This window comes from Meles meles, chromosome 1 (genome assembly GCF_922984935.1).
Source record: "Meles meles chromosome 1, mMelMel3.1 paternal haplotype, whole genome shotgun sequence".
Classification (NCBI taxonomy): Eukaryota; Metazoa; Chordata; class Mammalia; order Carnivora; family Mustelidae; genus Meles; species Meles meles.
Window position 1 is genome coordinate 3,275,612 of NC_060066.1, and position 27,557 is coordinate 3,303,168.

Below are 27,557 nucleotides of genomic sequence, written 5' to 3' on the forward strand. Positions count from 1 at the left end.
CGGATGACCAGGACCGCGTAGGGGATGTCGTCCGCGATGCCGTGTCACTGAGGTGGCAGAGGGCGGCTGCACTCAGCACGGTGAGCGTTTGAGAGTGTCTGGAATTGTCAAACCACGACGTTGTACACAAGCCGGTTATGTGTCAACTACACTTCAATTAAAAAAAAAATACCAAAGATGATGCTCCCACTTCAGGAAATGTCTGGTAGTCCTGCGGCCGGGCGGGGGCAGGGATGGAACATGAACAGGATGACACAGGGAGAGAGCCAGCATGGCGCACTCCAGAAAGCTGGTGGGGATTTAGGGAGGGGAGAGGCAGCTCACAGTGGTGAGCACGAAGAGAGGCGTTGGGGAGCGGCGGAGAGCGGGGTGTGGCAGAGGGGAGACGCGGGAGCCTGCCTGCTTGTCTTCTCGTTCTGCCTGGAACACCCTTGCCTGGCTGACTCCGTTGTCCCCGTCTCGAGATGTGTCCGCCCATGTTGGTTTTACCGTGAGGAGGCTCCCATGAACAGGTGGTTACCCAACGGGAAACACGCACCCGTGTTGTCCCATTCGGCTGGCTCACGGGGCAGCCGGCCTGGAGTTGCAAGCGCAGATGGGTGGGCCAGGGAAGGTTCTGGGCTGCTGGGTGTAGTGCTGAAGGGTTTGCCCGTCATGATGGGCTCTGAACTGTGCTCCGGGGACACCAGCCTGCTGGCTGCCCGCACGTGGATTACAGAAGGTCTAGAAAGTGGGTATGAAGGCCACTTAGAGTCACCTGTCGGGGGAGAGGGCCCACGGGAGGCCGTGGCAGTGGGCGTGGAGAAGGGGCGTTGAGCGCGAGCTGGCGGGGCTTCCAGGCTGCGGGTCTGTGCCCACAGAGGTCTCTGGGCAGCCGTCCCTGCCCGGGCCAGCAGCTGGGAGGGAGCCCTGTGGGGGCTGGGGCAGGCCCCCTCTCGCCAGGGAGCTGTGGCACAGTGGGGGTGCGTGTGTAAGGGGGTAAGCCCCCCCCCAGCTCTGAGCTGCTCTCTGACTCGGCGCTGTGTGCTTTTGCGTAGATGTTGCTTCCGCTCTGAGCTTCCTCGTCTGTGAGCCAGGCTGACGTTAGTTGGTGGCCCTGTTGCGATGACGAAGTAGGGCGGTCACGTCGGCGGCCCTGAAGACACAGAAGTGTGATCACTACGTCACGGGTCATGGAGGGAACTCAGGCAGGGCAGGGTGAGGGAAAGCTGTGAGCATGAAGGCTCAAGTCCAAGTCAGGTGCTGTGATCGTGGACGGGTTGTCGTCCGGTCACGTGGCTCCGTCCTGTCTCTGTTTCAAGCAGTTTTGTCCTCGATCGAAGTCCCTGCCTGAACCCTAGTCGTCTAGGTGAGTGGTGGTTCTTTTTCTTTTATGAAGGAGGTTAAGGCAGATGTCACGTGGTATGTAGCAAGTGCCTCTGTTCCTGAGAAGACAGGCCTTCTAGCGAGGAACGGGGCGACTTTGGGACTTGCGCGTTGCGCGGCTCCCGTGCTTTTCCTGGGAGTGTCGCACGGTGCACGGTCCAGGCCTGGCCTCTCCTCAGTGTTTCATCCTGTCTCTGTTGGATGAAAAAAGTTTTTTTTTTTCCTTAATGTGTGTCCTTTCTCAAAAGCTTTTATCTTCCTGTCTGTGCTTCAGCTTTCTGAGGAGGAGAAAATCCAGCGGTACAGCATCCTGTCCGAGCTCTACGAGCTGATCGGCTTCCGTCGCAAGTCTGCGTTCTTCAAGCGTGTGGCTGCTATGCAGTGCGTGGCCCCGAGCATCTCGGAGCCGGGCTGGAGGGCCTGCTACAAGCTTCTCCTGGAGACGCTTCCCGGCTACAGCCTGTCGCTGGACCCCAAGGACTTCAGCAAAGGTACCGACGGTCTCCTGGCTGGGACTGAGGTGTTGCTCGTGTGCTGTTCGAGCCCTTCCTCTCCCAGCAGACGCTGTGGTCGGCACCGGGGTTCAAGGATGACAGAGCCCATCCTGCCCATGGGTACTTAGAGTCCAGTCCCACCAAAAAGGAGTGGTGCTTTGCTGGGGGCTGGCATCCTTTCCCCAGTCCCTTTGCCGTCCCTGCTGCTGGCGATTGGAGTTAAGCGCAGGAGTAGGACAAGCCGTACACACCTGTGGGATTTACATTCAGAAGGCTCAGACGCTGGTGCTGCGGAGGTGGACGTGAGCTCCCTTCCGCTGCCTTCCAGAGGTTTCTGGGAGGAGTTGGTGTTCGGGAAGAGGGCAGAGTTTTTGGAGCAATCACATGGTCGCTCTGTGGAGAGAGGGTAAAGGGTGTTTTAAACGTTTCCAGTTGCACGGGAAATAGAATCCCCATCACTGGGCCTCGGGGAGACTGGAGGCAAGTCCCACTTGCTCTCCAGGTCCTTCTTTCGGTGTCCTGTGAATAACTCCGAGCTGGCTCCGGAGGCACAGCCGGCACACCCGAGAGTCCAGAGTCCAGGCCTGCTTCTCCGCCGCTCTTCCCCTCTTCCCCTCTTCCCCCTGCCCTCCCTGTGTCACTGCTAGCCGGCCTTCGGGTCTCAGCTGGATGTCGCTTCTGTAGAGCTGTCCCCCGTGGCCCCTCAGCCTATGCAGACCCCCTTTATTGTTCCCCTCCCCCCTTCCTTCCTTTCTTTTTTAGAGATTTTATTTGAGAGAGAGAGAGAGAGAGAGAGGGAGGAGGGGCAGAGCAAGAGCAAGAGAGAGAATCCCAAGCAGGCCCCATGCCCAGCCTGGAACCTGATGTGGGGCTCAATTCTAAGACCCTGAGATCATGACCTGAGCCAAAACCAAGAGTCTGAGCCACCCAAGTACCCCTTATTTTTCCTCCTTCATTGAATCCTGCTGTTCTTCCTTAGGGCACCCCCATACTCTCCAAGTGCATTTAAAAATCACCTGGGGTTGGGGCACCTGAGTGGCTCAGTGGCTCGAGCATCCGGCTCTTGACTTTGGCTCAGGTCGTGATCGCGGGTCGTGAGATCGAGCCCCATGTTGGGCTCTGCGCTGGGTGTGGAGCCTGCTTAAGAGAAATCAGTTGGGGCGGTGATGTAACACCCGCCTCCCACGCCCGCCTGTGTGCCTGTGAGAGCAGAGCCCCTGACTCTCCCTGTGGCCCCGGGGCGCGTGGTAGGTGTCCCAGGGACACATGTCATGTAGGACTGAACCCTAGTGAACAGGTGTGGCCACATGTGTGGGTTGCCGCTTGTTGCATCGAATTTCTTGGTCTTAATTTTTAAAACAGATAAACAGTGTTTCTTTTGGAAAGTAAAGCAAGCACATCTTCAAGCGATTTGGTACTGCTCACTGAGCCTTCCGTTTTGCCGTTGTTTTGTGAAAGGTTGAGAGAAGGTTCGGAAGTGAGAGCAAATAAAATACAAGCGATAAATGTTGACTGGCCATATTTTTTTAAAAAGATTTTATTTATTTATTTGACAGAGATCACAAATAGGCAGAGAGGTAGGCGGCGGGGTGGGGGGGAGAAGCAGACTCCCTGATGAGCAGAGAGCCCGATGTGGGGCTCGATCCCAGGATCCTGGGATCATGACCTGAGCCGAAGGCAGACACTTAACCAACGGAGCCCCCGGTGCCCCGATTCTGTGGTCTTAAAGAGGTACTTTTCTCTGGCTGTGCACCTGACCCCCCACCTTACATTTCAACCATGTTAATTTCTTTTAGAGGGAGCAGCCGCCAAAGTCCACTGGTTACCTTTTTCTAATTTAGCTATCTGCTTTTATGAGCTTTCCTTATACGTTCAGTTAAAAAAGCATGTTTTTCTAGTGTCCCTGTTTGTTGCTAATGGAGTCCCATCACATACCAGTATTTTATTGAAAAAAACATTGTATATCTACAATTCAAATACACGCCGTTGGAAACATAATCTTTTGTTATAACCTTGCTCTGATGATCTCAAAGTGGTTGTTTTTAACTTGTCTTTGCTGAAGAGAAAAAAGTATTCCATAGCACGTGTCTTTTTACGGTATGAAAGAACGTATCTCTTACGAGTTCTGTCTGGGGAAAGTTAAACACAGGAAGTGTTTTTTCTTGCCCTTTGGGTTTGTTGTTGAAGCATTTGTCTTTAAATCACGAGTTTTACACACACCGTTAACGTGTTTCTGAGGAAGGCCCACTGGCTCTGGTGCCAGCGTGCCCTCGCGGAGCCCTTGGAGGACGCTTTGTGGCTTCCCTCGCAGGCACGCACCGAGGCTGGGCCGCCGTCCAGATGCGTCTGCTTCACGAGTTGGTCTACGCGTCCCGAAGAATGGGGAATCCCGCTCTTTCTGTCAGGCACTTGTCCTTCCTGTTGCAGACCATGCTGGACTTTCTGTCGGATCAAGGTGAGTGAATTTGGTGAACGAGGGGACCCCTCATGCTGGTCCGCATAGACCCGGCCTTAGGTTCCAGTGAGTGGTGCTTCCCGGTCCTCTGCTGGTGTGGAGACGCCGCACTCCGCCGTGTCCTCAGCTCCCCGTGCTGCCCTTGCTGTCCTCCAGGGGCTTGATGCCGCTGTGTGCCATGCCTTCTCCCCTCTCCTCCCCGGGTCCCCTCCCCGTGGTGCTGCTTCTCTCTGTCTGTCCGCCTCCTGCGTGGGCTCCCCTTCCCCTTGCCTGCGTGGTGCACAGTAGAAACGTCCCCACACAGCATTTATACAGAGAGCTGCCCGACTCGTAAGCGTGTTGCCCGGCGAGTTTTCACCCAGTACCCCTTCTGGGAGTGGCAGCCAGATGGGAAGTACACCCAGAGCCCCGAGGACCCTGGGGCGCCCCCCAGTTACACTCCCCGCAGGAGCAGCTGCTTGCTGGCCCCACCAGGGATGCAGCTGGCCTGTGTCTGCGCTGGGGGCATCGTGTGGTACTCTGCCCGCGTGCCGGGCCACTGTCCCCTGCGGTCCCCCGACCGTCACCTGCTCTTACTGTAACAGGACGGCGTCTGCTGTTTGGGTTCAGTCGTGATCTGTTTGTTTCCAGGCCAGATTCCCCGCTGGGCACCAGGCATGTTTATTTTGTGCCTGCAGGACGTCTCCCTCTGCATGTCCCGCGGGCACTAGAAAGTGAGCTCCTGCACAGCGGTGCTCGCCGCTTCCCCCTCCCACCTCCCTTTCCGCCTGCACCGCTGGGCCAGCCGGTGCCTGCTGCCCATTGGGTTCTGGGGGACGCGCTCTCTGCCCTGGAGATGCGTGCATGGGGGATTTTTTAGGACGTGCTCCTGGGATCAGTACCGACCGAAGGGATGAGGAGGAGGCCAGATTGGGCAGAGGAACGTTGGGCCTCAGTGCGGTGTTGGCCGAGGCCGCACCGGCCCCTCAGAACTGGCGGGCGCTGTTGCCAAGCCAGGCTCGATCACTGGTCACACAGTGCCTGGGGAGGCAGTTTCTGGAGAGGCTGCATTGCCCCAGGGGGTCCCTGAAGCTGACCTGCTGTGTGGTGAGGCCGTGGCCTGCTACTGTGGCTCGAGCTGTTATGCGCGCTGCTTGCAGGGAGGAGGCCTGGTCGTGGGTGAGGCGCTCTCTCAGCAGAGAACAGGCCGCGTGGAGGGCAGCGCTCCTGTCACCGGGGGCTCCATCCTTCTGTGCCTGGGGGGCCGCCGCTCTCTGCTCCGGAGCCCTCCGTCCCTCCAGCTGTCCCAGCAGGGGCCTGCCCCAGCTCAGCCACTGCGCCCCTCCTGCCCTCCCCTGGCATCGGCCAGGTGTCCTTTCCAGCTTGGAAATCAGTGTGTGTTGCTCTCCCTCTGCCTGGGACTGGTCCCGCCTCTTCCGTGCGGTGCTCTCCCCGGCTGCAGGATGGAAGCGCGGCCTGGGTCTCCCCGCGTGGGGCGCGGCGTAGACACGTGAGTTCCAGTAACGCGAGAACTCAGTAACGGTCAGCTTCCAAACAAGGGACCGAAGTTGGCTTGTGATTGCCTTTACACAACCAGGGAAACGGTCGGCCAGACTCCCGGGCTCTCCCGGACAGGACGAGGCTGGCATACATCGTGTGTTAGGCAGAGTCTGCTGGGGAACCTGCTGACGAAGTCCGAGGGCACGTCGCAGGATTGGGTGAGATTCCACTTGGGTGGTCTCCTCCACACCCTGTGTCTTTACCTTCCTCCAGGCGGGCTGCGTGGACTTCACGTCACTGTACCACAGTGCCCGTCACGTGCTTTCTCTTCTCTCAGGAGGCCCGTCCCCAGTGCCCCTGCTGGGACTCGGGGACGTCCGTTTTCCCCAGGAGACTTTCACAGCCGTCTCCGAGTGAGGGGCTCCTTGCTGCTAGTGACCTTGCTGTCTAGGTGGCCCTGGTGCGGCCGTGCTTGGACCGAGACCCCCCGTGGATGGCGGGACCACCGCTCCTCTGTGCCGACTGGGTTTCTCTTTGCTGCTACTTTTGAATTGCGTCCATCTTCGTGTTACCTGCAGAGTCCGGCTGCGGAGGGGCAGGAGCAGCACGGCAGCGGCTAGATGGATGGTTCACGCCTTGGCTTTCTCCGAGCCTGAGGCCAAATGGAGGTGGAGTTCTCAGACCAGGCCGGCTCTGGTGTCCAGTGGTGACCCGGGCATGGGCCTGTCTGTTGTTTGATGAACTGAATTTTTGCTTTTGGATGGGTGACCAGCTCTCTTTAACCCCCTGAGGGCGTTTGACCCTCCCCACGACCTAGCAGCTGTGATGACTCAGTGTGCCGGGCACAAGGTCCAGCCTGAGTGGACTCTGCCCATTGGGCCGTTGAGTTCTGAGTGCCTCCTGACCCACGGCACGTGGCCTTCTCCCCTTTTGTTGCGGGTCTGCTCTCTGTCTCGATACCACTTTCCCCACGCGTCTCACGTTGAACCGTGTGTGGACTCGTGTGACTGTGAGTCTTGAAGACAGGCCCCACAGCCTGCCTTGAGCTGATCACACCTTCACCCGCCTCGTCTTGGACTCTTTCTCGTAAATACACTCCCCCGTCCTGCGGCAGGGCGTACGCTCTCCTTCCCCACCCTTGTTCCTGGTCACCGCGAGTCCTCTAATCCTGGGTTCCTTCCTGGCAGCTTTGATGAGTCCCGGTGCGACCTGCTCCTGCTCTGTTCTCTTCTTCACGCGCCACTCCTGACCGCAGTGGGGGAAGCCCATGTCTCTAGCTGGTCAGTGCCTTGTCTTCCCTCTGGAAGCTCTGAAGGGAAGGAGCTTGCTGGTTGCTGGAGGTCATGTTCAGCCGGTGATCTAAAGACACTGAGTTAAAAGGAGAGGAGCTTGGGGCATCAGACTGTTAAACAAAAAGCTGCCTCCTTAAAGGCCTGTGTGTAATGGTGTTGGATTATTTGGAGTCTTGGGGGGAAAGGTCAAACGTTGGGAGGACTCAGGAGTCTTCCCTCTGATGGCTGTGACCTCAGATGCCTGATGGCGTTCTTTCTGGGCCTCTATTTTCTTATTTGTAGAACTAGGAGAGCACAATTGTGAGGTAGTCTTCATTTTAATGATAGGTATTTTATTTTACTGTAAATTTAAAAATTTTATTTATTTATGTATTTATTTAAGTTCAGGGCTTGAACTCAGGACCCTGCTTGAGACCTGAGCTGAGATCAAGAGTCAGTCATTTAACCGACCGAGCCACCCAGGCGCCTCTAGTGATAGGTATTTTAATTTATTGGATGACCTTCCCCCAGAGAGCTCATGATATCATTTATAGAGTCGGTAATTAATGTTTCTAAGTACTGCTGCGCAGAAATGAAGTGTGGACCAGAGGAGCAGCCAATAAGGGATTCACTGATCCTGGGCTCGAGGAAAGGGCTTCCTGGCCTTCTTGTTTGTGTCAGCCTGTCTGGGTATTTGCAGGTGGAGACGCTGCGAGCTGGGGGCTTCTTGCCCTGCCCTCCGCCATGTACGCTCTCATGTGTGCAGATAGGAGCGGAGGGAATGCATAAGATACCAGGACCGTTGTTAACATGGAAGGCATTAATTCCCAGGGGACTCCTGTCTTTTTGTGTGTGTGTTTAAGATGGAAGGACTAACTTGAGAATCTGTGGACTGTTTTGGGGAGTGTGACTGTGTTACTGTTTATGATCATTGATACGGGGTCCCTTCCTGGGGCCTGAATCCCCCCCCCCCATCGATACAGGGTCCCTGGCCATGCAGGGGCACCTTCTGTGGCAGTGTGGCTGTGGACTCATGAGCTCCGTGGGTCGCGGCTGCAAACCTGTGACCCGGTCCGGTGTGCCGTGCACGAGTCCACTGAGAAGGCGTGGGACCCCCGAGTCTGTGAGGGCTCAGGGTGGCGCGTGTCCGCATTGTGCAGCCCGTCTCTCCCTGCTGTCTGACCTGCGGTGCCCTGGCCAGGCCGCTCTCTGAGGCTGCGGCATTTCTGCTCTGCTGCCCTGCCTGCCCTCCTGCTTCTGTCACCTGCTCCGGGAATTTGTCGCTCCCTGTGATTCCCGCTTCGCGGAGCCCACTGTGCAGGTGCCTGCCGGGGCCGCGGCTGCCCGGCCTGGGCGCTCCTCATGCTCAGGACGTGTCACCCGCACCTGGACCAGCACCTGACACCCGCGCGGCCCCGGAATGCTGCTGAGTGAGCGGCCTTCTGCGTCTGTGAGTCTGCCCAACCGATGTCTCCTCCTGTTGGCTGCTTCAGAAGCCCCGCAGGGGTACTGGGGGGCTCAGTCACTCAAGTGGCCGCCTTCGGCTCAGGTCATGATCACACTGGGATCGAGTCCCGTGTTGGGCCCTTGCTCAGCGGGGAGCCTGCTTCTCCTAATTCCCCTGCTTGCGCATGTGTGCTCTCTGTGTCAAATAAATAAATAAAATATTTAAACAATAAGGTAAAAATCCCTCTGGCTCTTGGTCTTCTGCAGCATGGTTTGGGAAACTGCTGCCCGGGGCTGGGTCCAGCCCGGCTCCTGATTTGATCCTTGGCTGTGTGAGCCTGCGCGGTAGTCGCTGACGTCCGTTCCTGCGGAAAGGAAAAGGCTTGCTGCTTTCCCATCAGAGTACTCAAAGAGGGACAAGTGGAAGAATTAGCTCGGGATGGAGACTTATGGATTCTGCTCGACTCGTTTTCTTCCCTGCCAGACCCGCATCTGAGTCCTGTCAACGAGTCCCAGGGTCTTACCTCCTAAACAGATCCCAGAGGCGGCCACTTGTCCCCACCCGTGTGCCCTCACAGGCACAGTGGAAACCACTGTGAGGCCTCAGCTCTGGACCCCTGTCCAGCCCTCAGGGGTCTCCTGGGCCTATAGCCCTCCACCTCGTGTCCCGTCTTGTTGCTTTTCTGCTTCAGACCGTCCACGGACTCCCATCGCCCCTCTGTAGTTCCCCGACTGGTCACCCTCCATCCACGGGCTCCCATCGCCCCCCCGTAGTTCCCCGACCGGTCACCCTCCGTCCACGGGCTCCCATCGCCCCCCCGTAGTTCCCCGACCGGTCACCCTCCGTCCACGGGCTCCCATCGCCCCCCCGTAGTTCCCCGACCGGTCACCCTCCGTCCACGGGCTCCCATCGCCCCCCTGTAGTTCCCCGACCGGTCACCCTCCGGCCTCTTGTGCACTGACTTAGCGTCAGCCACACTTCCTCTTGCTTCCGTTTGTCCCGGAAGCGTGACTGCTCTCTTTGCGTTCCTCAGGCCCGAGTTCAGACACCCTGTCTCAGTCTGCCTCGTGGCCCCGTGTGTCTCCTCGCTGTTTTGTGGCTAGCCGTCCTCCTTGCTAGAACATGAACTCTGGGGGGCGGACTCTGGATGTCCTGCACGGACTCCTGCCTACACCCAGGACCGTGTGCGGTGGGTCCCCACTCAGCACGTATTCGTTTGGTCACTGTCTGACGAGGAATGTCATCCAGCCTCCCTCCACCGCCTCTTTACTGCTTGTGAAGTGGGCACATGAGCCTGCTGTGAGGGTCAGAGACTCCTAGTGCCGACCATCCCTCCCTTTGTCTTGTAGCCGGAAGCTCATGAGTCCCTCCTCTTACGTGCAGCGTGGCTTTGGGAATTGGTCCAAATGACACTTAGCCCTCAGGGGAAATACTCACGTGTTGAAGGAAAATCTTAGTGAGCCAGCAGCTAGCCCAGAAAGTGCAGGGCTAGTTCCAGGGAACCGCCTGGACGTAAGACCCAGGGGGTGCCTTTCACAGGACCCGGGGAGGCCGGCATAGCAGGTGTGCTCTGTGGGCTGAGAAATGGCCTCTGATAAGTGGAATAGAAATTATTAGTGGGTTATTTTTAACTTATGTGTCTTCACTCATTTCTGAAAACCAACATCTTCCCTTTCTCCTCTGTAGTCCTTATTGGTTTGCTTCGGAAGTGAACCACAGCCCAGGGCCGAGGCAGCTTGCAGTGTCGGGACTGGACGAGGCGCATAGCCACGCCCACCTCCGTGTCCCCAGCCCCGTGCGCTCTCACCCACTGCAGTCCTCGGCTTTTTGTGAATTCTGTTTTCCTTGTCCTTTTTTATACTCGTGGGTATGTTACTATGTCTTCTTTTTTTTTTTTTTTAAAGATGTATTTATTTGACAGATAGAGATTACAAGTAGGCAGAGAGGCAGGCAGAGAGAGAGAGAGAGGAGGAAACAGGCTCTCTACTGAGCAGAGAGCCCGATGTGGGGCTTGATCCCAGGACCCTGGGATCATGACCTGAGCCGAAGGCAGAGGCTTTAACCCGCTGAGCCACCCAGGCGCCCCTGTTACTGTGTCTTCTTTACGTTGTTCGAATCTGAGTAAATTGTAAATGCTATGAAAATAAGAATGCATTGTTTTACTAGATTTAGAATTGGAGATTGTGGGTAAAATGGTATGCCCCGAACAACTGAGAGTCTCCTAGACTATGAACTAGCAGGTGAAAACACAGGGTTTGGGCTGTAAGTGCTACATGTTGTATCTTATTCCCATTAAGTAGCACAGACAAGCTTTGCATTTGAGTTTTTACCCCCTCGTTTTGCATAGCAAGATGCAAAGAACTACAATATGAACTCTGGCCAACAATGAAGACCATAGTTTTTATTTTTATTTTTTCAAAGATTTTATTTATTTATTTGACAGACAGAGATCACAAGTAGGCAGAAAGGCAGGCAGAGAGAGAGGAGGAAGCAGGCTCCCTGCTGAGCAGAGAGCCCGATGCGGGACTCGATCCCAGGACCCTGAGATCATGACCTGAGCCGAAGGCAGAGGCTTTAACCCACTGAGCCACCCAGGTGCCCCGAAGACCATAATTTTTAAATTGGAAAGAAAGTATGTATTATTTTGCTTCTTGTTTTCCATTCCTGACATGCTTTTTACCCCTTATATTTTTTTTTCCAGTGGCATATGTGGTTTCTTGGGGAGTTTTGATTGAACGGGTTTCAGTGTTCACCTGGGTGGGGAGAAGGGTGATTAAGCTTATGAGCCGTTGTGTGGGAACTGCTCAACAAAGGGGTATAATCTGTTTCCACTTGAGTTTATACAGTCCCTTTTGTTTGTTCAGAAATAGACAGAAGGGGCTGAACCAAAACCCAGTAGAAATGAAGGGAAGCTTTTGACTTCCTTTTGGTTCTGTTTGAAGAGATAAATACCGTGTAGTGTGGGGTAATAAGTACCTGTTGGCAGGGTGCATTCTCGGTCGAGAAACCACACATAAAGTAATGAGGTGAAGAGAAGCTATCAGCGTGTCAAAATCCCAAATACATTAGTGGATTTAGTAGTTACGGGAAAATACTAATTTGCCAAGTTTCAGATGAACCAAAATAGAACATCCTGGGGTGGTTTCAAGAAGGGCCCCTTGCACGTGGCCTCTGTGGGACACCGGGGGCCAGACGGCGTGAGCTGTCCGCGGTGGAGTGGTGTCTCGCTGTCTGGTTCACTTGCCCACTGGCGGCTGCACGAAGTGCCAGTGGACCCTTGCCCAGGCCAGCCATGGCCATTTCTGGTCTAGACTACGGCATCACATCCCAAGGGATGTTCTTATCATCCGAGACCCATTGCTTGCCAGCCGGCCACCTGGGGTGTCAAGGGTTGTTTCCACAGCAGGTGTTATCCCTAGCAACCTTCTGCTCGGAGAGCACGTGAGGCTGCCCACTGCTCCGGAACTAGAGTTCAAGGCCCTGGCGCGGTTCACCGTGTGCCTTTTGGTCTGGCTCTGGCCGTCGGCTTTGTGGAGTCACTGGGCTAAGCTGCTGTTCTCGGAACAGAGCCTCTGTGTTCACATGGAGCACTGTTCTTCCCCACCTCCGAGAGTTTTCTTCGACACCCTCAGGTAGCAGAAAAAGCTTTTCTTCTCCGTTCTCTCCCACACTGACGTAATGGTGCTCAGCGCGGTTCAGTGTTAGTCATGAGCTTTCATGTCTGTGGACCGCACGTGTGAAGCTGGACAGCTGGGGTCGGGGCTTCTTTTCCCCAAAGCCCCAGCCTGGCGCATGGTGGTGCTCGATAAATCGACTGCCTTGTTTGCTCCTGGGTAGGTAAACGAGGATTCTGCTTCCCTTGCTGTGCGGGTGTAAGGACTGGAGACAGTGTTTCTGGAGAGTCTGAAATGAAGAATATGTTCAGAAAGCCATCATGGTCACTGTTGGTTTGCTTCCAACTTGCAAAAGTGTTTGAACAGGGGCGCCTGGGTGGCTCCATGGGTTAAAGCCTCTGGCTTCGGCTTAGGTCATGATCCCATGGTCCTGGGATCGAATCCCGCATCGGGGTCTCTGTTCCTTGGGAAGCCTGCTTCCCCACCCCCGCCCCCCGACTGCCTCTCTGCCTACTTGTTATCTCTGTCTGTCAAATAAATAAATAAAATCTTTAAAAAAAAAGTGTTTGAACACACGCAGCTCCTAGAGCAGAGAATCAAGGCGAGGACTCGTGGGCTCACCTGCCATCGTTGTGGCAGCTGGCTTCGAACAGCATTAGCCAGAGTAGTCATCGTCCACGTAAACCCAAGGTCTGATGAGGAGACACCTGTCCTTTCTAGCGTGCATGACGTCCCGTTTCAGCCAGCTCCACTGCTCTAACAGAGTACTACAGTGGGTGGTTTAAGATAGAAACGGATTTTCTCACAGTTTGCATGCTGGGAGTCCACGATCGAGGTGCTGGCAGGGTCGGTTCCGTTGGAGGCTTTTCTCCTTGGCTTTGGACACGTCGTTTCCCTTTGTCCTCATGCCGTCACCCTCTGTGCAAGTCTTTCTAACCTCCCTTCCCGGGAGGACACTAGCCAGATTGGATTAAGGCCCCGTGTGACCTCACTTTGCCGAAATTACCTGTTCTAAGGCCTTGTCTCCAGGCATATTCCCAGGGCCCTCCTGGGCACAAGGCCTTCAACATACGAACTTGCAGGGGACATAATTCAGCCCAGAACATGAACTATGATCTGTCCTGTCAACCCCCACTAACTTGATCTTCATGGCCCACGAAGAGCTCAGAGTGGCTTGCAGTAGTTACAACACTTGCCTTTTAGAACCACAGTGGGACTGAGCGGAGCAGACCCATTTGGAATGAGTGTTCTGCGTATTTTCCAGGCTCTCTTACGGCCAGCGGTCGGGATTTGTTCACTTCTCTTCTGCGTGTGGCATGCGGACAGGATAAAGTTAATTGTCCCGGGCCACTGTCACATCTCCCTGGTGTCCTGCTTCGCTGATTGAAGAGAGAAGAAGGAGGCTCTGGTGAAGGCTTCTCTGTGTGTCTTTCTCTTTTTCTCAAGAGACCGAGTTAAATTCAGATTCCTATTGACTAAACAGCTTCTGAGTGGCCGGGATCTAACTGGGGGAAAGAAATGGCATATCCCTCAGTAGGATAAAGTACAGGGAGGGGATCCTGTGTGCGATTCACAGATCCTGAAACGGGGTGCGGAATGACCGTGCTGAGCGTCGGTGTCACGTGGTCAGCTGGAACTCTGCAGCGGCAGGGCTTTGGGATCGGGCTGCTCTGCGGACGGGACATGGGACATGTCCCAACCTCAGAAGCTGGGACATGGTCGCCGACTGAGCCTGGCTGACCACAGCGAGTCTTTGTTACTCTCCGTCGTTGTGAAGATGAGCGTTCTCGCCGAGTGCCCGCGGGCTCTCCCGACGTATCGTCGTGCCTTACGTACTTCCAGGGATAATTTTAGTGGCACGAGAATGCAGAGTCCCAGGGACTTATTTCTCCTGAACCTCAAGGCTCTACTGCCAGGGGCTAACCTGGCGGTGGGATGAGAGTGTTCCAGAGTGGAGGAAAGGGCGGTGTCTGTGTGGCTGTGGATGGATTTGGAGGACAAAACAAGGACTTAAAAGTTCCAGGTGCTGGAGTAAGTGGCAGGAGGGGCCGCTCTTCTGGCGGGAGCTTTTGAGCACCGGGAGGCCACGATGTGTCAGGGACCCCGCGGGGGCAGGGGGACCTGCGGTGGGGCCTCGTGTGACACCGCAGATGCTGCAGTGCGACAGGAGTGCGCTCTCAGCCTCTGAGAGACCTTCGTTCGTCTCTGCACTGGGGTGACGGGCTCCCCACGCTCCGTGCCCAGCACAGCCCCTGGCACGCCGCAGGCCAGCAGCAGGCGTTCCTTTTCCTGCCTTACCTCTGGCTCCCTTTGTTCTGACATTGTGGTTCAGTGAGACATTGAATGTCTCATTGCGTCACCAGCAGCACCCCGAGTGTGGGACGCTGACCACGTGCCTAGCGCTCCCAGCCTCTCACGGGACCCCGAGCGGTCCACCTGCTGGTGGGGATGCAGGCCCTGGCAGGGTGCCCCCGCGCCCGCACCTGGGGTGTGTGGCAGCGTGCCCTCCTCTCAGGTTTGTTCCCGCCCTTCTGGCGGCCCCCTTCTCCGGGTGAGTGCTCCGTCTCTGCTTTCCAGATCACCTGCGCTCGGTGTCCCGGTGCTGCCGTCTGAAGCCTAATTCATTTCCTCGTTCACCCAGCTGGATTGGTCTTCTCAGAGTGTCCTTCCGTATCCGTTCTGGAGGGCAGCACCTTCAGGGCACAGGGAGACAGGGACCAGGCCTTGTCCGCCCCAGGGTCTCTGGGTCCCAGTAGGGTCCTGACCGCAGTCTGTGTGCACCTTCTCTGTGCTGGGCCCTTTATATGTTCCTACGCATGCCCGCACGTGTGGGATCCGCCCGAACCCTCACAGATCCCCCACGAGGGCAGCGACCTTGGGCATAGTTTACTGGGAGGAAACGAGGTGTGAGAGGAGCTAGCGTGTGGGAGGCCTCGGATGTAGTCCTGGGAGGCAGTGGGAGCTGGACCCAGGCCGTCTGGCTCTGGGTCTGTGCTCTTACCCACTGGCCTTGAGTTTGAGGACCCTGCGCATTGACATGTCCTCATCGAATGCCGAATGTCCTTGCCCTGCTCTGACGAGGCACCAGGCCCCCACGCTGTGTCACCAGCCGCAGATGCCACGCCTTGGTTTGTCCTGTACCGTGGCTGTCTGTCAGCGGGGATGCAGCTGTCATTGGTTTGAAAGACAAGGGTTGGAGGAGATGGAAAATGTCAGGTTGAATTTATTCAGCTTCTCCCTTTGATCGCCAGCTCATGGCTTTGCTGCTCAGCCCAGAGAGAGCGCGTTCAAGTTTGCCGCTCGTCAGCGTCAGAGTGGTCCGAACTGAGCCTGGGCCGGGTGCGCCCTGGCCTTCCTCTTGGGGAGACAGACTCTCGGTCTCACAATTCACTGTTTCACAGGGTGGGGGGGGGGCAGGAAGGGAGAAAAGACGTGTGTTTTCCAGATGCTTCCATGGTCCTCACTTTGGCGTTACCTCTGTGTCTGCCAGAGCCGGTAGCCAGGTTCCCAGAGGCCGGGCAGGCTCCTCCTCGATGGGGGGCTGGAAATCTCCGTGGCCCCAAATCTGTGGTTATATTCTGACTTGTGGTCACATGTCCTAAAATCAGAGAGGTTCTTTTTACTTCAAGGGCATGACACAGAAGTGTGTTTATTTCATTCACTTACGTCTCCTTGGAGGAGAAACTTGAGCAGCCATAAAGAGACACTTCTGGTTCACAAAAATGATGAGATTAGTATTCCATAAAAGTAATGATTGGAGTTTTGAAAAACAAGGTTATCCAAACCAAGTTACAAAGTAGGTCAGTTTTTTTGTAAATATGAAACGGTTCGTGAAGATTTGTGGTGGGGATTGAAGAGTTAAGCTCTTGCTATAGTTAAAATATACTTTTATTTTAATTAATTCATTAATTTAAAATAATGTCGCAGCACGTTTCCTTTTCTTTAATTAGAAAAATAAGCCCCATGTTTCTGCGAGACCCTGGGTGAGGACCAGATGTCCGAGAGCCCTATTCTGGCCGCTGGGCGGCCCCCACACCCAGCCAGTGGGGGTCCAGGAGGGCCAGTGTCCTCATGAGCAAGCGGGGTGGCTGGGGGCACCTCAAGCCTCTACGAACGGGATTAGCCCTGGAGTGGCCGTCACGGCTCATAAAATCTACTTTTAAAAAGAAAAATTCACTCATGATTTTACAGTTATACTTCCTCCCCCCACTCACCCCCCTCCCTCGAGGGACTGGTTCTTTATTTCAGAAAGACACTTGTCAGTTCTCAGTTTCAAAACAGTTGGGCTGTTGGTTTCTTGCTCCCAGTCGGCCCCCAGAGAGAGCCCGCCAAAGGAGGGTGCATTTTAAGCCAATGAGCTTCCGAGTGCATATCAACAGACCCCGCAGAAACCCCACCAAAAAGGGGATTCGGGGAGGAAAAGAATCTTTAAAGCATCAGCAGACTGTCCGCGCCCCAACTGTAGAGAGTTGTCAGCCAGACGGGGTGGCCAGCGGTCTCCGCGCTCCGCGTAGTACGAACCGGGAACACCACTCCGTGGGTGAGCTGTCCCACGTTCCTCCCGTGCCGACCAACACTGAGCGCGGGGAGATGGCGCTTGTAGACTCAGCAGCTTGGGACCCAGCGAAGGAGGATGAGAAGAGTTTGTTTCCTGTGGCTAAATCGTGGCAAACATATTTTGGAGGAAGGAGAGTAAACAAGGGGAACACGGTCCGTTCTGTGAGCTGTGGGGGTAAGGATGGGACCAGGAGTTGGTGTCCAAGAGAAGTCTCACCTCTGAATTCGTTGGGTCACTTCTGATGAGAAGAAAATTAGAACTAAAGGGGCTCAGAGATAACTGAAGGCGGAAACCCCGAGCCATGATTTTGGCCACTCATCCTGGGATCATCTCGGCTCTCCTTCCGGGCTCCTGGGCTCTCGGTTGCGCAGGCACGGGCCGCTGTCCGTCCTTGGGGAGAGCCGCGTGTGGTCGGCTGACAGGTTACTTTCCACACGTGAGACAGGGTTTAGCCTGCCGCTTCACAGCTCCGGGGTTACGTGGACTGTTTTGTAGATGGTCGCTGCACCACCACCACCAAACTGTGACATCACAGCTCGCTTTTAAAGACACTTGGCGTTGTGCTCACTTTCCCTTAAGTGTTGTTCCCAAAGGTCCTCAGGCTGAAGCCCAGCTGGAGTCTCTGGGGACGGGCAGAGCCCATGTGGGGACAGAGACACAGCAGTGGGGATGCGAGAGGTGGCGAGAGGAGAAGGCAGCCTTCCAGGGGAAGATCAGCCCCGAGTTTCCAGGCCGGCTTCAGGCAGGCTGGCCTCCGGTGGTGCTGGGATCTGAGGGAGGAGCAGTGGCAGGTGGGGAGGACTGGGGCACTCTGCACCTTGCTCCGTCGGCTGGCGGCTCGCCCGGCGCCCCTGGTGCACAGAGGACCCATCCTGGGTGCATTTCAGATCATCTTCCCAATCTGCTGCCTCTCGGCTCGCTGTCTCTAGGCAAACTCAGTGTGGGTCTCCGCCTCCTGGAGTTTATCCAGGAATTCTTATCTTTTCCTTGTGTTGGTCTTCCGTTCAAGGACTCTGCCAGCAGCACTGGACACGGCTGGGTTTGGTCCGTCAGTCTGGTCCGCTCCTCCACCTCCCGGCAACGGGACTCTGCCAGCTCAGCTCGCCCCTCCGTGTGTCCCAGTCCCCCTCGGTCAGCACCAGCCTCCCAGCCATCCCGTCCTAGCTCCCGTCTGCTGCTTCGGCCATGTGCTTGGCTTCTCCGAGTTGGGTTTCCTGGAGGTCCAGCTTTCTTCGTTAAATTTTAAATTCATTAAATTTCTTCTCTGAGGCTCGGTGCTCAGTGAGCTCCGCACCTCTCCCTCCCGTCCGCGACTTTCTCCGCTCCGTCCGGCCGCGTGAGTGCCCTGGTCGGGCGCTCCTGGGCGCCGTCCGCTCCTCTTCTGCTGGCCGCGTTCTGTGGTCGGGAGGGAGGGGTCTCAGCCTCACCTGCTCTGGGGCCGCCTTGCCCCTCGCTTCCCCCTGAGGTGCCCAGCCCCCTCCTCTGCACTGTGGGCTTGCTGCCGCACATGGGGTCTTGCGTTTCTCTGCCTCCCTGGCGGTGACCCGGCCATGGTGCGACCCGGCCCTGCTCGCGCTCCCCTTCCTGCCTCCTCCACATGGAGCTGCAGCTGCAGCTCCTACAGTTACACTTCCGGTCCTGATCTCTGAGCTGGAATTTCACCTTCAAGCTGGCGTGTCCCCTGAATGTCAGGGTCCTCAGTCCACTGTATCCCCAGTGGAATTGATTATTTCCTCCTTGACGATGTCACCGTTTTCATGTTGGAAGCTTAAAATTTTGGAGTTGCCCCCAAGGTGTCCTGCCATCCTATGTCCTCTCAATTGCTTGGATGGGCTCTGTGTCCAGTCTGGCGCCTGAGTTTTTTCCATGTGGGATCCCCCCCCCTTCTGCTGTCACAGCCGTGGCTCAGACTTTCAACACCTGTTTCTTGGACTCTCGCCGTCACGTGCTGCTTCCTGGCCTTGCTGCTTCCGATCCGTGTTTCACACTGAAGCCCGAAGCCTCTCCGTGAAACGCCAGCAGAGTCACGTCCTTCCGTCCTCGGGAAGCTGCGATGACTGCCCCTTCCTGTCTCAATAAAGTGTCCGCTCCATCTCAAGGACACCCACAATCCGATCCAAACCGTCTTTTTAGCCAGATTTCGTTCTGCTTCCATCTACACAATCTGTATTTCCTATGTATTGTACTTTTTTGTTGTTCCTTGAGCGTGCGGCGTGGTTTTCCACGCTGCGCCTATCGTAGCGTGCTCTGTCCTGCTGTCCCCGTTCCCACGCTGTCCTTCCTCACCTCCTCCTGACTTACTTAGCCCTCAGTTTGGCGTCATTTCATTACGTCCGGAGAGTGATTTGCTCTGGCTCCTTTACCAGATCACGGACTCCTTGGGAACGGGGCCATGCCTCGTTCACCTTCGATCTTTCATCATTCCGGTTGGTGCTCTTACACAGAAAGTAGTCAGTACGTGCCGGCCTGAATTAGGTTTTGCTACCCTGTACTGCTAGCAAATAACGTACTAACAGCTAACAAATTTCTGGTGAGTACGTATTAGTGGAGATCCCCCCAGGCGTAGAAGGAGACTGAGGACGTAGGGGTTGTTGTCCTTGACGAGATGGCATTCGGGTTGACTGTCTAAGGTAGGGATTTTCCTTACACAGGGCAGATACCCCGTATTTGTTGGCTACAGGGATGTTGAGTGAAATATGACAGAGTTAGCCCGTTGTTACGAGTGAGAGCCTGGTGGAGAAGTGAGAGGCACCGTGAGCTAGAGGCAAGAGCTTTCCGGGCTTCATCTCTAAAACTGGATGACAGCAGCACCCCTCGCCTCAGCTTTCGGGGACAGTTTAACGAGATAGCGCATGTAAGGTGTTGGGCACAGTCTGGCACATAGTAAGTCAGTCCTCATTAAACGTCATTCGTCGCTGTGGGCCTTACTTCTGAGCACGGCCGAGAAGAGCGTGTCTGGCCGGGAAAGGCTGCTCATGTCCTTACGGTGAACTCCGCCTCTGTGGGAACGAGCGGGGCTCAGCTGCTCGCTCCGTGGACATTTCAGGGTGCCGCCGCCTTTTTCTTAAGATTTCTCTTATGCATTTATCATTTTAGAGAGAGGGTTGGAGCAGGGGTGGGGAGACGTAGAGGGAGGGAGAAGAATCTCCAGCAGACTGCACGGAGCGTGGAGCCCGACGTGGGGCCCGATCCCACGATCCTGAGATCTGAAACGGAGTCAGACGCTCAACCTCCCGCTCCACGTGGCGGCCCAGGACGCCGTCTCCTTTAGGCGTGAGTAGCCGGTGGGAACAAGCCCGACTTTGTAACACTGCTTTGAAAACTCATGTCTGTATGTTTTTGAAATAATTTTTATTGTACAAACAGTGTATACTCATTTTAGAAATCTTGGAAAACAAGCAGAAAAGAAAAAATGATGTATAATCCTGCATGGGCAAACACTGAACATTTCACTGTAGTTTTTGGTATTGTTTTCTATTCTTTTTAACTTGGATTTACTGGGGCACGTGGGTGGCTCAGTGGGTTGAGCCTCTGCCTTCCGTTCAGGTCATGATCTCAGGGTCCTGGGATCGAGCCCTGTGTCGGGCTCTCTGCTCAACGGAGAACCTGCTTCCCCCCATTCTCTGTCTACTTGTGATCTCTCTCTGTCAAATAAATAAACAAAATCGTTAAAAAAATTATATATTTTTTATAAATATAGTTTTGCATTCTGATTTTCCACGTAATGGAGATTTTCCGTATTATTGCAGGCTCTTTGTAAATGTCATTGATGATTGTGTAAGTTTGCCCTATGACTGTATTGTAGCTTATCACCTCATAATTGGATATGCAGATATGATTCTTTCTGATTATTTATGATATCTTTATTAAGATACTTTCCCCTTCTGGGTGTTTTATTGCGATCTCTAGAGATACTCAATATTTCCTAGTGCTTTAAATAGACGGTGATATAATGAGCTGACGGCCCGACCTATTTGCCTCTCGTTCTGGCAGAACACGTTTACGTACTTGGAAAGAACAAGGAAAATGTTTAATCTCCTGCTGTCCTTGAGTGATTGGTTATCAGAGACTCTGACCTGCCACTATGTAAACCGAGTGAGAAACAGGAACGGGGTTGGACGGGTGGGAGGCAGCTGAAGCGGCCCGCGGCGCACTTGTCCAAGTCCATCAGCTGCGCCTTAAGGAAGGGCTTGTCTTGGTGGGTGACGCGGCTTAGTCAATATCTGCTGCTTTGGCAGATCATTAATCTTTACAGTGGTGACACCTGAGACTGTCTTGACCTTTGCGGTGGGACTGTTATTCTGTCTGGATGTATATACAGGATGAAGAGAAGCTGAGTTGGTTTTTCTTGCCAAGGAAGGTGCTCCCCTTGCTGGACGTGTTAGATTGTCTGTTTCAGGATATCTGTTGTTTTCCTCTGTATTTTCATGTATTGGGCAGTTTGGATGGGCAGTGTGACAAAGTGGAAAAAAGAGTTTGAAGTCGTAGCTCTGAGTTTGAATGTAATTTAGTAACTTGGTGTCTGAATGACCCCAGGAAAGTCACGTGACCCGAATGAAGCTTTGGATTCCCTCTCTGCGAAATGGGCACAGTGATGTTCAAGGAAGTCACTCCGTATGGTGGAAAGGGTCTGGATTTGAGAAGCCTGAGCGTAAAATCCCAGTCTTGCCGTGAACAGACGTTTCTGCAAAGAAGACATCCTAATGGCCAACAGACATATGAAAAAGTGCTCCACATCACTCGGCATCAGGGAAATACAAATCAAAATCACAGTGAGATATCACCTCACACCAGTCAGAATGGCTAAAATTAGTCAGTCAGGAGATGACAGGTGTTGGCGAGGATGCGGAGAAAGGGGAACCTCCTACACTGTTGGTGGGGATGCAAGCTGGTGCAGCCGCTCTGGAGAACAGTGTGGAGGTTCCTTAAAAAGTTGAAAATAGAGCTACCCCATGACCCTGCAATTGTACTACTGGGTATTCACCCTAAAGATACAAATGCAGTGATCTGAAGAGGCACATGCACCCGAATGTTTATAGCAGCAACGTCCACAAGAGCCAAACTATGGAAGGACCTGAGATGTCCATCGACAGATGAATGGATAAAGAAGATGTGGTGTATATATACAATGGAATACTATGCAGCCATCAAAAATATTGCCATTTGCAATGATGTGCATGGAACTAGAGGGTATTACGCTAAACGAAATAAGTCAGAGAAAGACAATTATCACATGATCTCACTGATATGTGGAATTTGTGAAACAAGACAGAGGATCATAGGGGAAGGGAGGAAAATATGAAATAAGATGAAACCAGAGAGGGAGATAGACTGTAGGAGACTCTTAACCTCAGGAAACAAAGGGTTGGGTTGCTGGAGGGGAGGGGGTGTGGGAGGGCTGGGGTGGCTGGTGAGGGACACTGGGGAGGGGATGTGCCATGGTGAGAGCTGTGAATTGTGTAAGGCTGATGAATCCCAGACCTGTACCCCTGGGACTAATAGTGCATTGTATGTTAATTAAAGAAAAAAAAAACCTTAGTCTTGCTCCTGAGCCGCGTATCCCATCTTGGATCCTGCAGTCAGGTGTGGCGTTTCATCAGCGGGTACGTGTTCATATCCAGCAGTGTGACGGCGAACGCCACAGCCCCCGACAGAGGGCCTGGCTCTTCCGCTGGCCGCCCGGACACACTTTGCACACTCAGTTCCCACCCGTTTGGAAGTGGTTGTCATTGGGCTCCTGTGCCCGCCAGAGCCCCCTTCGACGGGGACATGTGCCACTGAACCGCCAGGAGTTCTGTGTCCTCATCGGCCTCTTTGTCATGTTGTCCCCGTTTCTCTTCTTGCCCATACACTCATCTTTTGGCTTCTGGAGTCTTAGCCCGGACGTCTGGCATTTTTTCTTTTCTAACTCATTTTCTAACTCTAACTTCTTTTCTAACTCATCTTCTGCTTCTTCCTCTTCTCCCTGCCCTTGACCTCAGTGTTGCCCAGAGCGTTGTCCTCGGGCCCTCCAGTGTTCTGCCGCCGCCTGCATGCTCTCCTCTCGGGTGATTTTCACAGTGCTCAGGACCCCCCGCCCCCCTCCCTGCCTTCGTGCAGTGCCCTTGCCTTGTCACCGTCCAGTGTCTCAGGTCTCTTTGTCCTTCTGGGCAGCTCCTCCGTGCTGTAGACTCGGCGCATCGGATGCGCTGTGCTGGGAGCCGTGGGCACCGGCCTCTGTGCTCCTGCATCTCCCTTCTGCTCGGCGCCCTGCGGAGCACAGCCAGCCCCGCGCCCCCGCGCTGCGTGCTGGTCACCTCGCCAGCGCCCACGTCCCCTCGCTCAGCGGAGTCCCTTCACTCCTGACAGCATGCACTGTTGTCACTGTCACAGTTTTCGTTGATTTGTTTTGATCATGGTAAGGTACACAGGTTGTAAAATTTCCCTTTTTAACCATTTTAAGTGTATAATTCGGTGGCATTGAGTACGTGGTACCACCGTGCGTTTCCGGGGCTCTTTGTCTTCTTGAACGCCAGGTCCCACCCCGCACCCGAGCCCCTGGGAGCCTCTGCTCTGCTCTGTCTGCGTGAACGGGACAGCTCCAGGGCTGTCCAGGAGGAGTGGGCTCAGGGGGCAGTTGTCCCTCGGTAACGGGCTGACCGTACTGAGCACGTGCCTTAGGCTCATCCATGCTGTCGCAGGGACAGGACGGCCTTCCTTTATTAAGGCCGAATGCTGTTCCCATTTATGGACAGACCACACTTGGTTTATCGGTTCATGGATGGACCGGGGTTTGCTCCTACCTCTTGGCCACCGTGATTCATGCGGCCACACACACGGTGTGTGTTTGAGCCTCTGCTCTCTCCTCTTGTGGGTGTCCACCCAGGAAGGGGATTGGTGGCTCCTGTGTGAGTCTGAGGACCAGCCGTGCTGCGATCCTCGGGCTATCCCGTTTTACCCACTGCCACCAGCCTCGTGTGACGGGCGTGTGCTTGTCTTTTGTGTCACTCTCACATTTCCTTGTATGACAGAAAGAGTAAGTGAGTACTGCATATTGCAAAGTTATTCACGATGAGTTTGGCTGCAGAGCCCCGTCAGGCCCCTCTGCAGCTCCGGGCTGGCAGGTGGCCTGGGGCCTCCCCTGGGTGGGCGCTGGGGCCCTGCCTGGTCTGCACAGTCTGCCTGGGGGTGGGAGGTCTACTTGCCCAGTTCCTGGTGTCTGAGAGGACGTGTACTTTCTAAGAAGCCACGTCATGTCTTTCCGCACGGCTGTATCGCTGATGAAGACGACATGTCATCCTCTTCAGTTTATTTAGAAACGAGGTGCACAAAAGGGGCCTGTTCATTGGGAACCCCCAAGAGATCTCAAAGATCAATAATACTATTCTTAGGGAAGCAATTCCAAGACGAACTGTGGTTCTTGCTTCTGTAAGTGGAAGCATCAGAATTGATTCTACAAGTGTGATTTCAGGTTGTGTGGGGCCATGCCTCTACTTTTCCCCTCTGTATTCTTTTTTTTTTTTTTTTCAAGATTTTTATCTATTTATTTGACAGACAGAGATCACAAGTAGGCAGAGAGGCAGGCAGAGAGAGAGGAGGAAGCAGGATCCCCGCTGAGCAGAGAGCCCGATGCGGGGCTCGATCCCAGGACCCTGGGATCATGACCTGAGCTGAAGGCAGAGGCTTTAACCCACTGAGCCACCCAGGCGCCCCCTCTGTATTCTTTTATTTTCTTCTTCCTTAGTTTTTTTCTTTCATATTTGGAAGAAAAGATGTGCTTCTTTCTCTTCTTTTTTTTATTCCTGCTGCCAGCGAAGCAACGTTTATTGAGTGATAGTATGAAGCTCCCGAAGAAGGAGGGGACCCAAGAGGGTGCCCCCCTTTTTCTGCTTCTTTCTCTCCTTTTATTCTCTACCTATTTAGGATATCATAACTGACATAATGCAAACGTGGTTGTCGCAGACTGTTACTTAGAGGGAACGTGAAAAGCTAAACCGAAATCGTGATGTGCTGGTTTTTATGCTGGTGTCACTCTTGAAATGGTAAATGGCCGGTGGCTTTTTTTATGGCCAACAGTTTGGGCGGTTGCATTCTCTGTTCCTATAAGAAACAATATAGTTGGTGCAACTTTCTCTACAGACGTTTTCTTTGCATGATTTCTTGAATTTCTGGGATAGAAAGTAACAAGGGCATTAGGTGCTCTAGTTTGACTCAAAGAATCATTGGGTGTTTTGATCAAGATCGGACAAGATTTATGGCAATGTTATGGGCTGAACGTTTGTGTTCCCCTCCTCAGTCCCATGTCAAAGCTCTCACTACCCACAAGGTGATTTGGAGGTAGGGGCTTTGGGAGGTGATCAGGTGCGCATTAGCTCTTGAGAGTGGGACCCTGACGGTGGGATGAGCGCCCTGGGAGGAGAGGAAGAGCCCCGAGAGCTCCTTCTGTCTACGCACACGTGCACTGAGGAGGGCCTTGTGAGGGCAGCGTGGGAAGGTCATATGCTGCAGCCCAGGCCGTGGGCTTTCAACAGGGGCTCGCAGCCTCCAGAACAGTGAGAAGTGCGTGCTCACAGTGTCGGTCACCCCGTTTATGGTATTTTCTTGTGGCAGCCGGAGCAGACCACGGCAATTGATTGTTAGTGAATAAATTAAGGAGTCATCGCTTCCCTCTGACCAAGTCGTACGCTTATGGGAATGTTCAGGTCTATCACAAGCTTCATTCCGGCTTGGCACGTGGAACACGGATTAGCATCACTGTGGCCTTGAGTTCTGTTCATGTTGTCCTGACACTGGGTTTCTATGATCCGGCCTGATCTGCGGGGACAGGAGGACTCAGTCAGCTCGGGTCGGAACTCCAACCCTGTTCCTCTCTTGAGCACATTGTTTCTCCTCCCCAAACTCATTCAGTGTTTCGTTGTGAGACATTTTCTAACATGAAGTTACACAGGGTAGTAAAGTGAATTCCCGTACGTCAGTCCCTGGGTCCATGGGTGATAAGATTTCTGTACCTTCACTTTGTCTCTCGCTTACTTTATTGGCTGAATTATTTTAAAGAAAACCCCAAGGCGTCACTTCCTTTCACGCCTTCGTTCCTTGGTGTGCATTTGCTAAAAGAAAGCACATTGTCTTTTATGGTTACAACGTTAATCTGACAGTCAAAAATTAATTAAAAACTTAATAATTATTTGGTGGCGGTTCACATCAACCCACAATCCCATTTCCCAGATTGGCACTGACCTAATGTTTGTCACCTTTGAAAGGGGGAAAACGATGCTTCCCTCCCCGCAACCCCGCCCCGCCCCGCCTTTTCACCTCTGAGCGTCTCTACCTTCCTTCTCCAGACAGGACGGCTTCCTTGTCTGCGGGCAAGACCTGGGTCCCTCCTCCGTTGCCAGCAGCGGGGTCCCTGCGGCAAATGTCACAGTCTCTGAGGTGTCCTGTCTCTCAGAGAGGGGATACACGTGGGAGGCGTCTGTTTGGCAGTCACTGCCCTGCAAAGCCAGGGTCCCCCTCTCCACTGCCCCCCCAGAGCTGTTTACGACTCGCCATTTCCCTCCTGAGCCCGGTGCTGCCCGCACCCGTCCCCCCTGACGTTTTCTCTCCTAGCCCGTTCCCTCTCACACGTGCCTTAGGCAGCTTCTCTGCCGGGTTTCCTCATCCGTACAGCTCCTGATCCTAGATGAGCGTTCCTTCTGTGTCCTTTCCTGTTTCTCCCCCTACCCCGCACTGTGGGCCTCAGTAGCCATATGTCCTTGTTCTTGTCATTCTTTCCTGTAACAGCAAAACCTCCAAGTACTGTACTCGTGTGTCTGCCCTGGGGTCCTGCGGCCCGTGGCAGAGAACAGTGCGGCTTCTTCCTTTGGAAGCCTTCTTGGCAGAATCAGGTTTCCTGCGTGCTCTTCTCCCAGACTCTGACCCTGCTTCTGTGAAGTCACGTTCTGTTTGACACCGTGTCCTCTTTCCACTTGGGACGCCCGAAACGTCGAGCCCACGGTGCTTCTGCGTGAGAGGAGCTCGGTGCCGCTGTCCTGACGGCTCTGGTTGCTGGTCTGCACCGCGTGGACAGAGAATGTGGGTTCATTTTGTTCTTCTGATTTGCTCTCTTTCTGGGGTGGGGGACAGGGAGGGGTCGGGAGGGGCGGAGAGAAGGAGCATCTTAAGCAGGCTCTGCTCTCCGTGTGAAGCCTCACTCGAAGCTCCATCTCATGACCCGAGATCGTGACCCGAGCTGAAATCGAGAGTTGGACACTCAACCCACTGGGCCCCCAGACACCCCTCTTTTGTTTTCATCTTGAACAAAGAATGATTCTTGCTCTGTTTATGAAGAAGAAATAAGGTCAGCCGAGCAGCAGACACATGGACCCTTTGACACCGTCTGTCTCCTGAGTCCCCTTGACAAGCTCGCGGGGGACAGAAAAAGGACAAGACTCTGTCTTTAAGGAACTCGCACTCCAGTAAACTGTACTTTTAGCTGCTAAGCCTTACCCGGATTTAAAGGCAAGATCAGTCACTATGTCACCACTTAAAAACCTTTTATCAGTTGCCCCTTTTGTCCAGGCCCAGAGACAGTGAGACTCTCGTAGCAGGGAGCAACCCGGCCCCCATCAGAATGTGGAGATTCTGATCTAAACGCGGTTTCACTCTAGAAGAATCCGGGGCTGCTTGGAGCAATGGTTTGATTCTAGGTCTGGGGCTGAAATGAGCTAGAAGGAGGACGCCGTTGATGAATTCGGGGCCTTATCTAAGGACACAGGAATGAACGTGGAGGCGCTCCCACGGGACAAAGACGGGCAGTTCGAACACCGAAAAGAGTGTGGCGGCCTCAGCGGCAATGGCGGACACAGAAACCCGCCGGTTTGTAATGACGCTGACGCCTGCAGAACGGCCGGTCCCCT

The 27,557-nt window shown here is 54.3% G+C and overlaps 1 protein-coding gene across 4 annotated transcripts in view; it reads left to right on the top strand.

Annotated features, from left to right (window-relative positions):
• The window catches only part of TRAPPC9 (trafficking protein particle complex subunit 9), a 500,788-nt gene that overhangs the window by 64,616 nt on the left and 408,615 nt on the right, over positions 1-27,557 (top strand). For all 4 annotated transcript variants that reach the window (XM_046001565.1, XM_046001557.1, XM_046001569.1 and 1 more), the window contains 2 exons: positions 1,640-1,856; positions 4,171-4,314. In XM_046001565.1, coding sequence (XP_045857521.1) covers positions 1,640-1,856; positions 4,171-4,314 — 361 coding nt within the window. The remainder of the gene's footprint in view (positions 1-1,639; positions 1,857-4,170; positions 4,315-27,557) is intronic.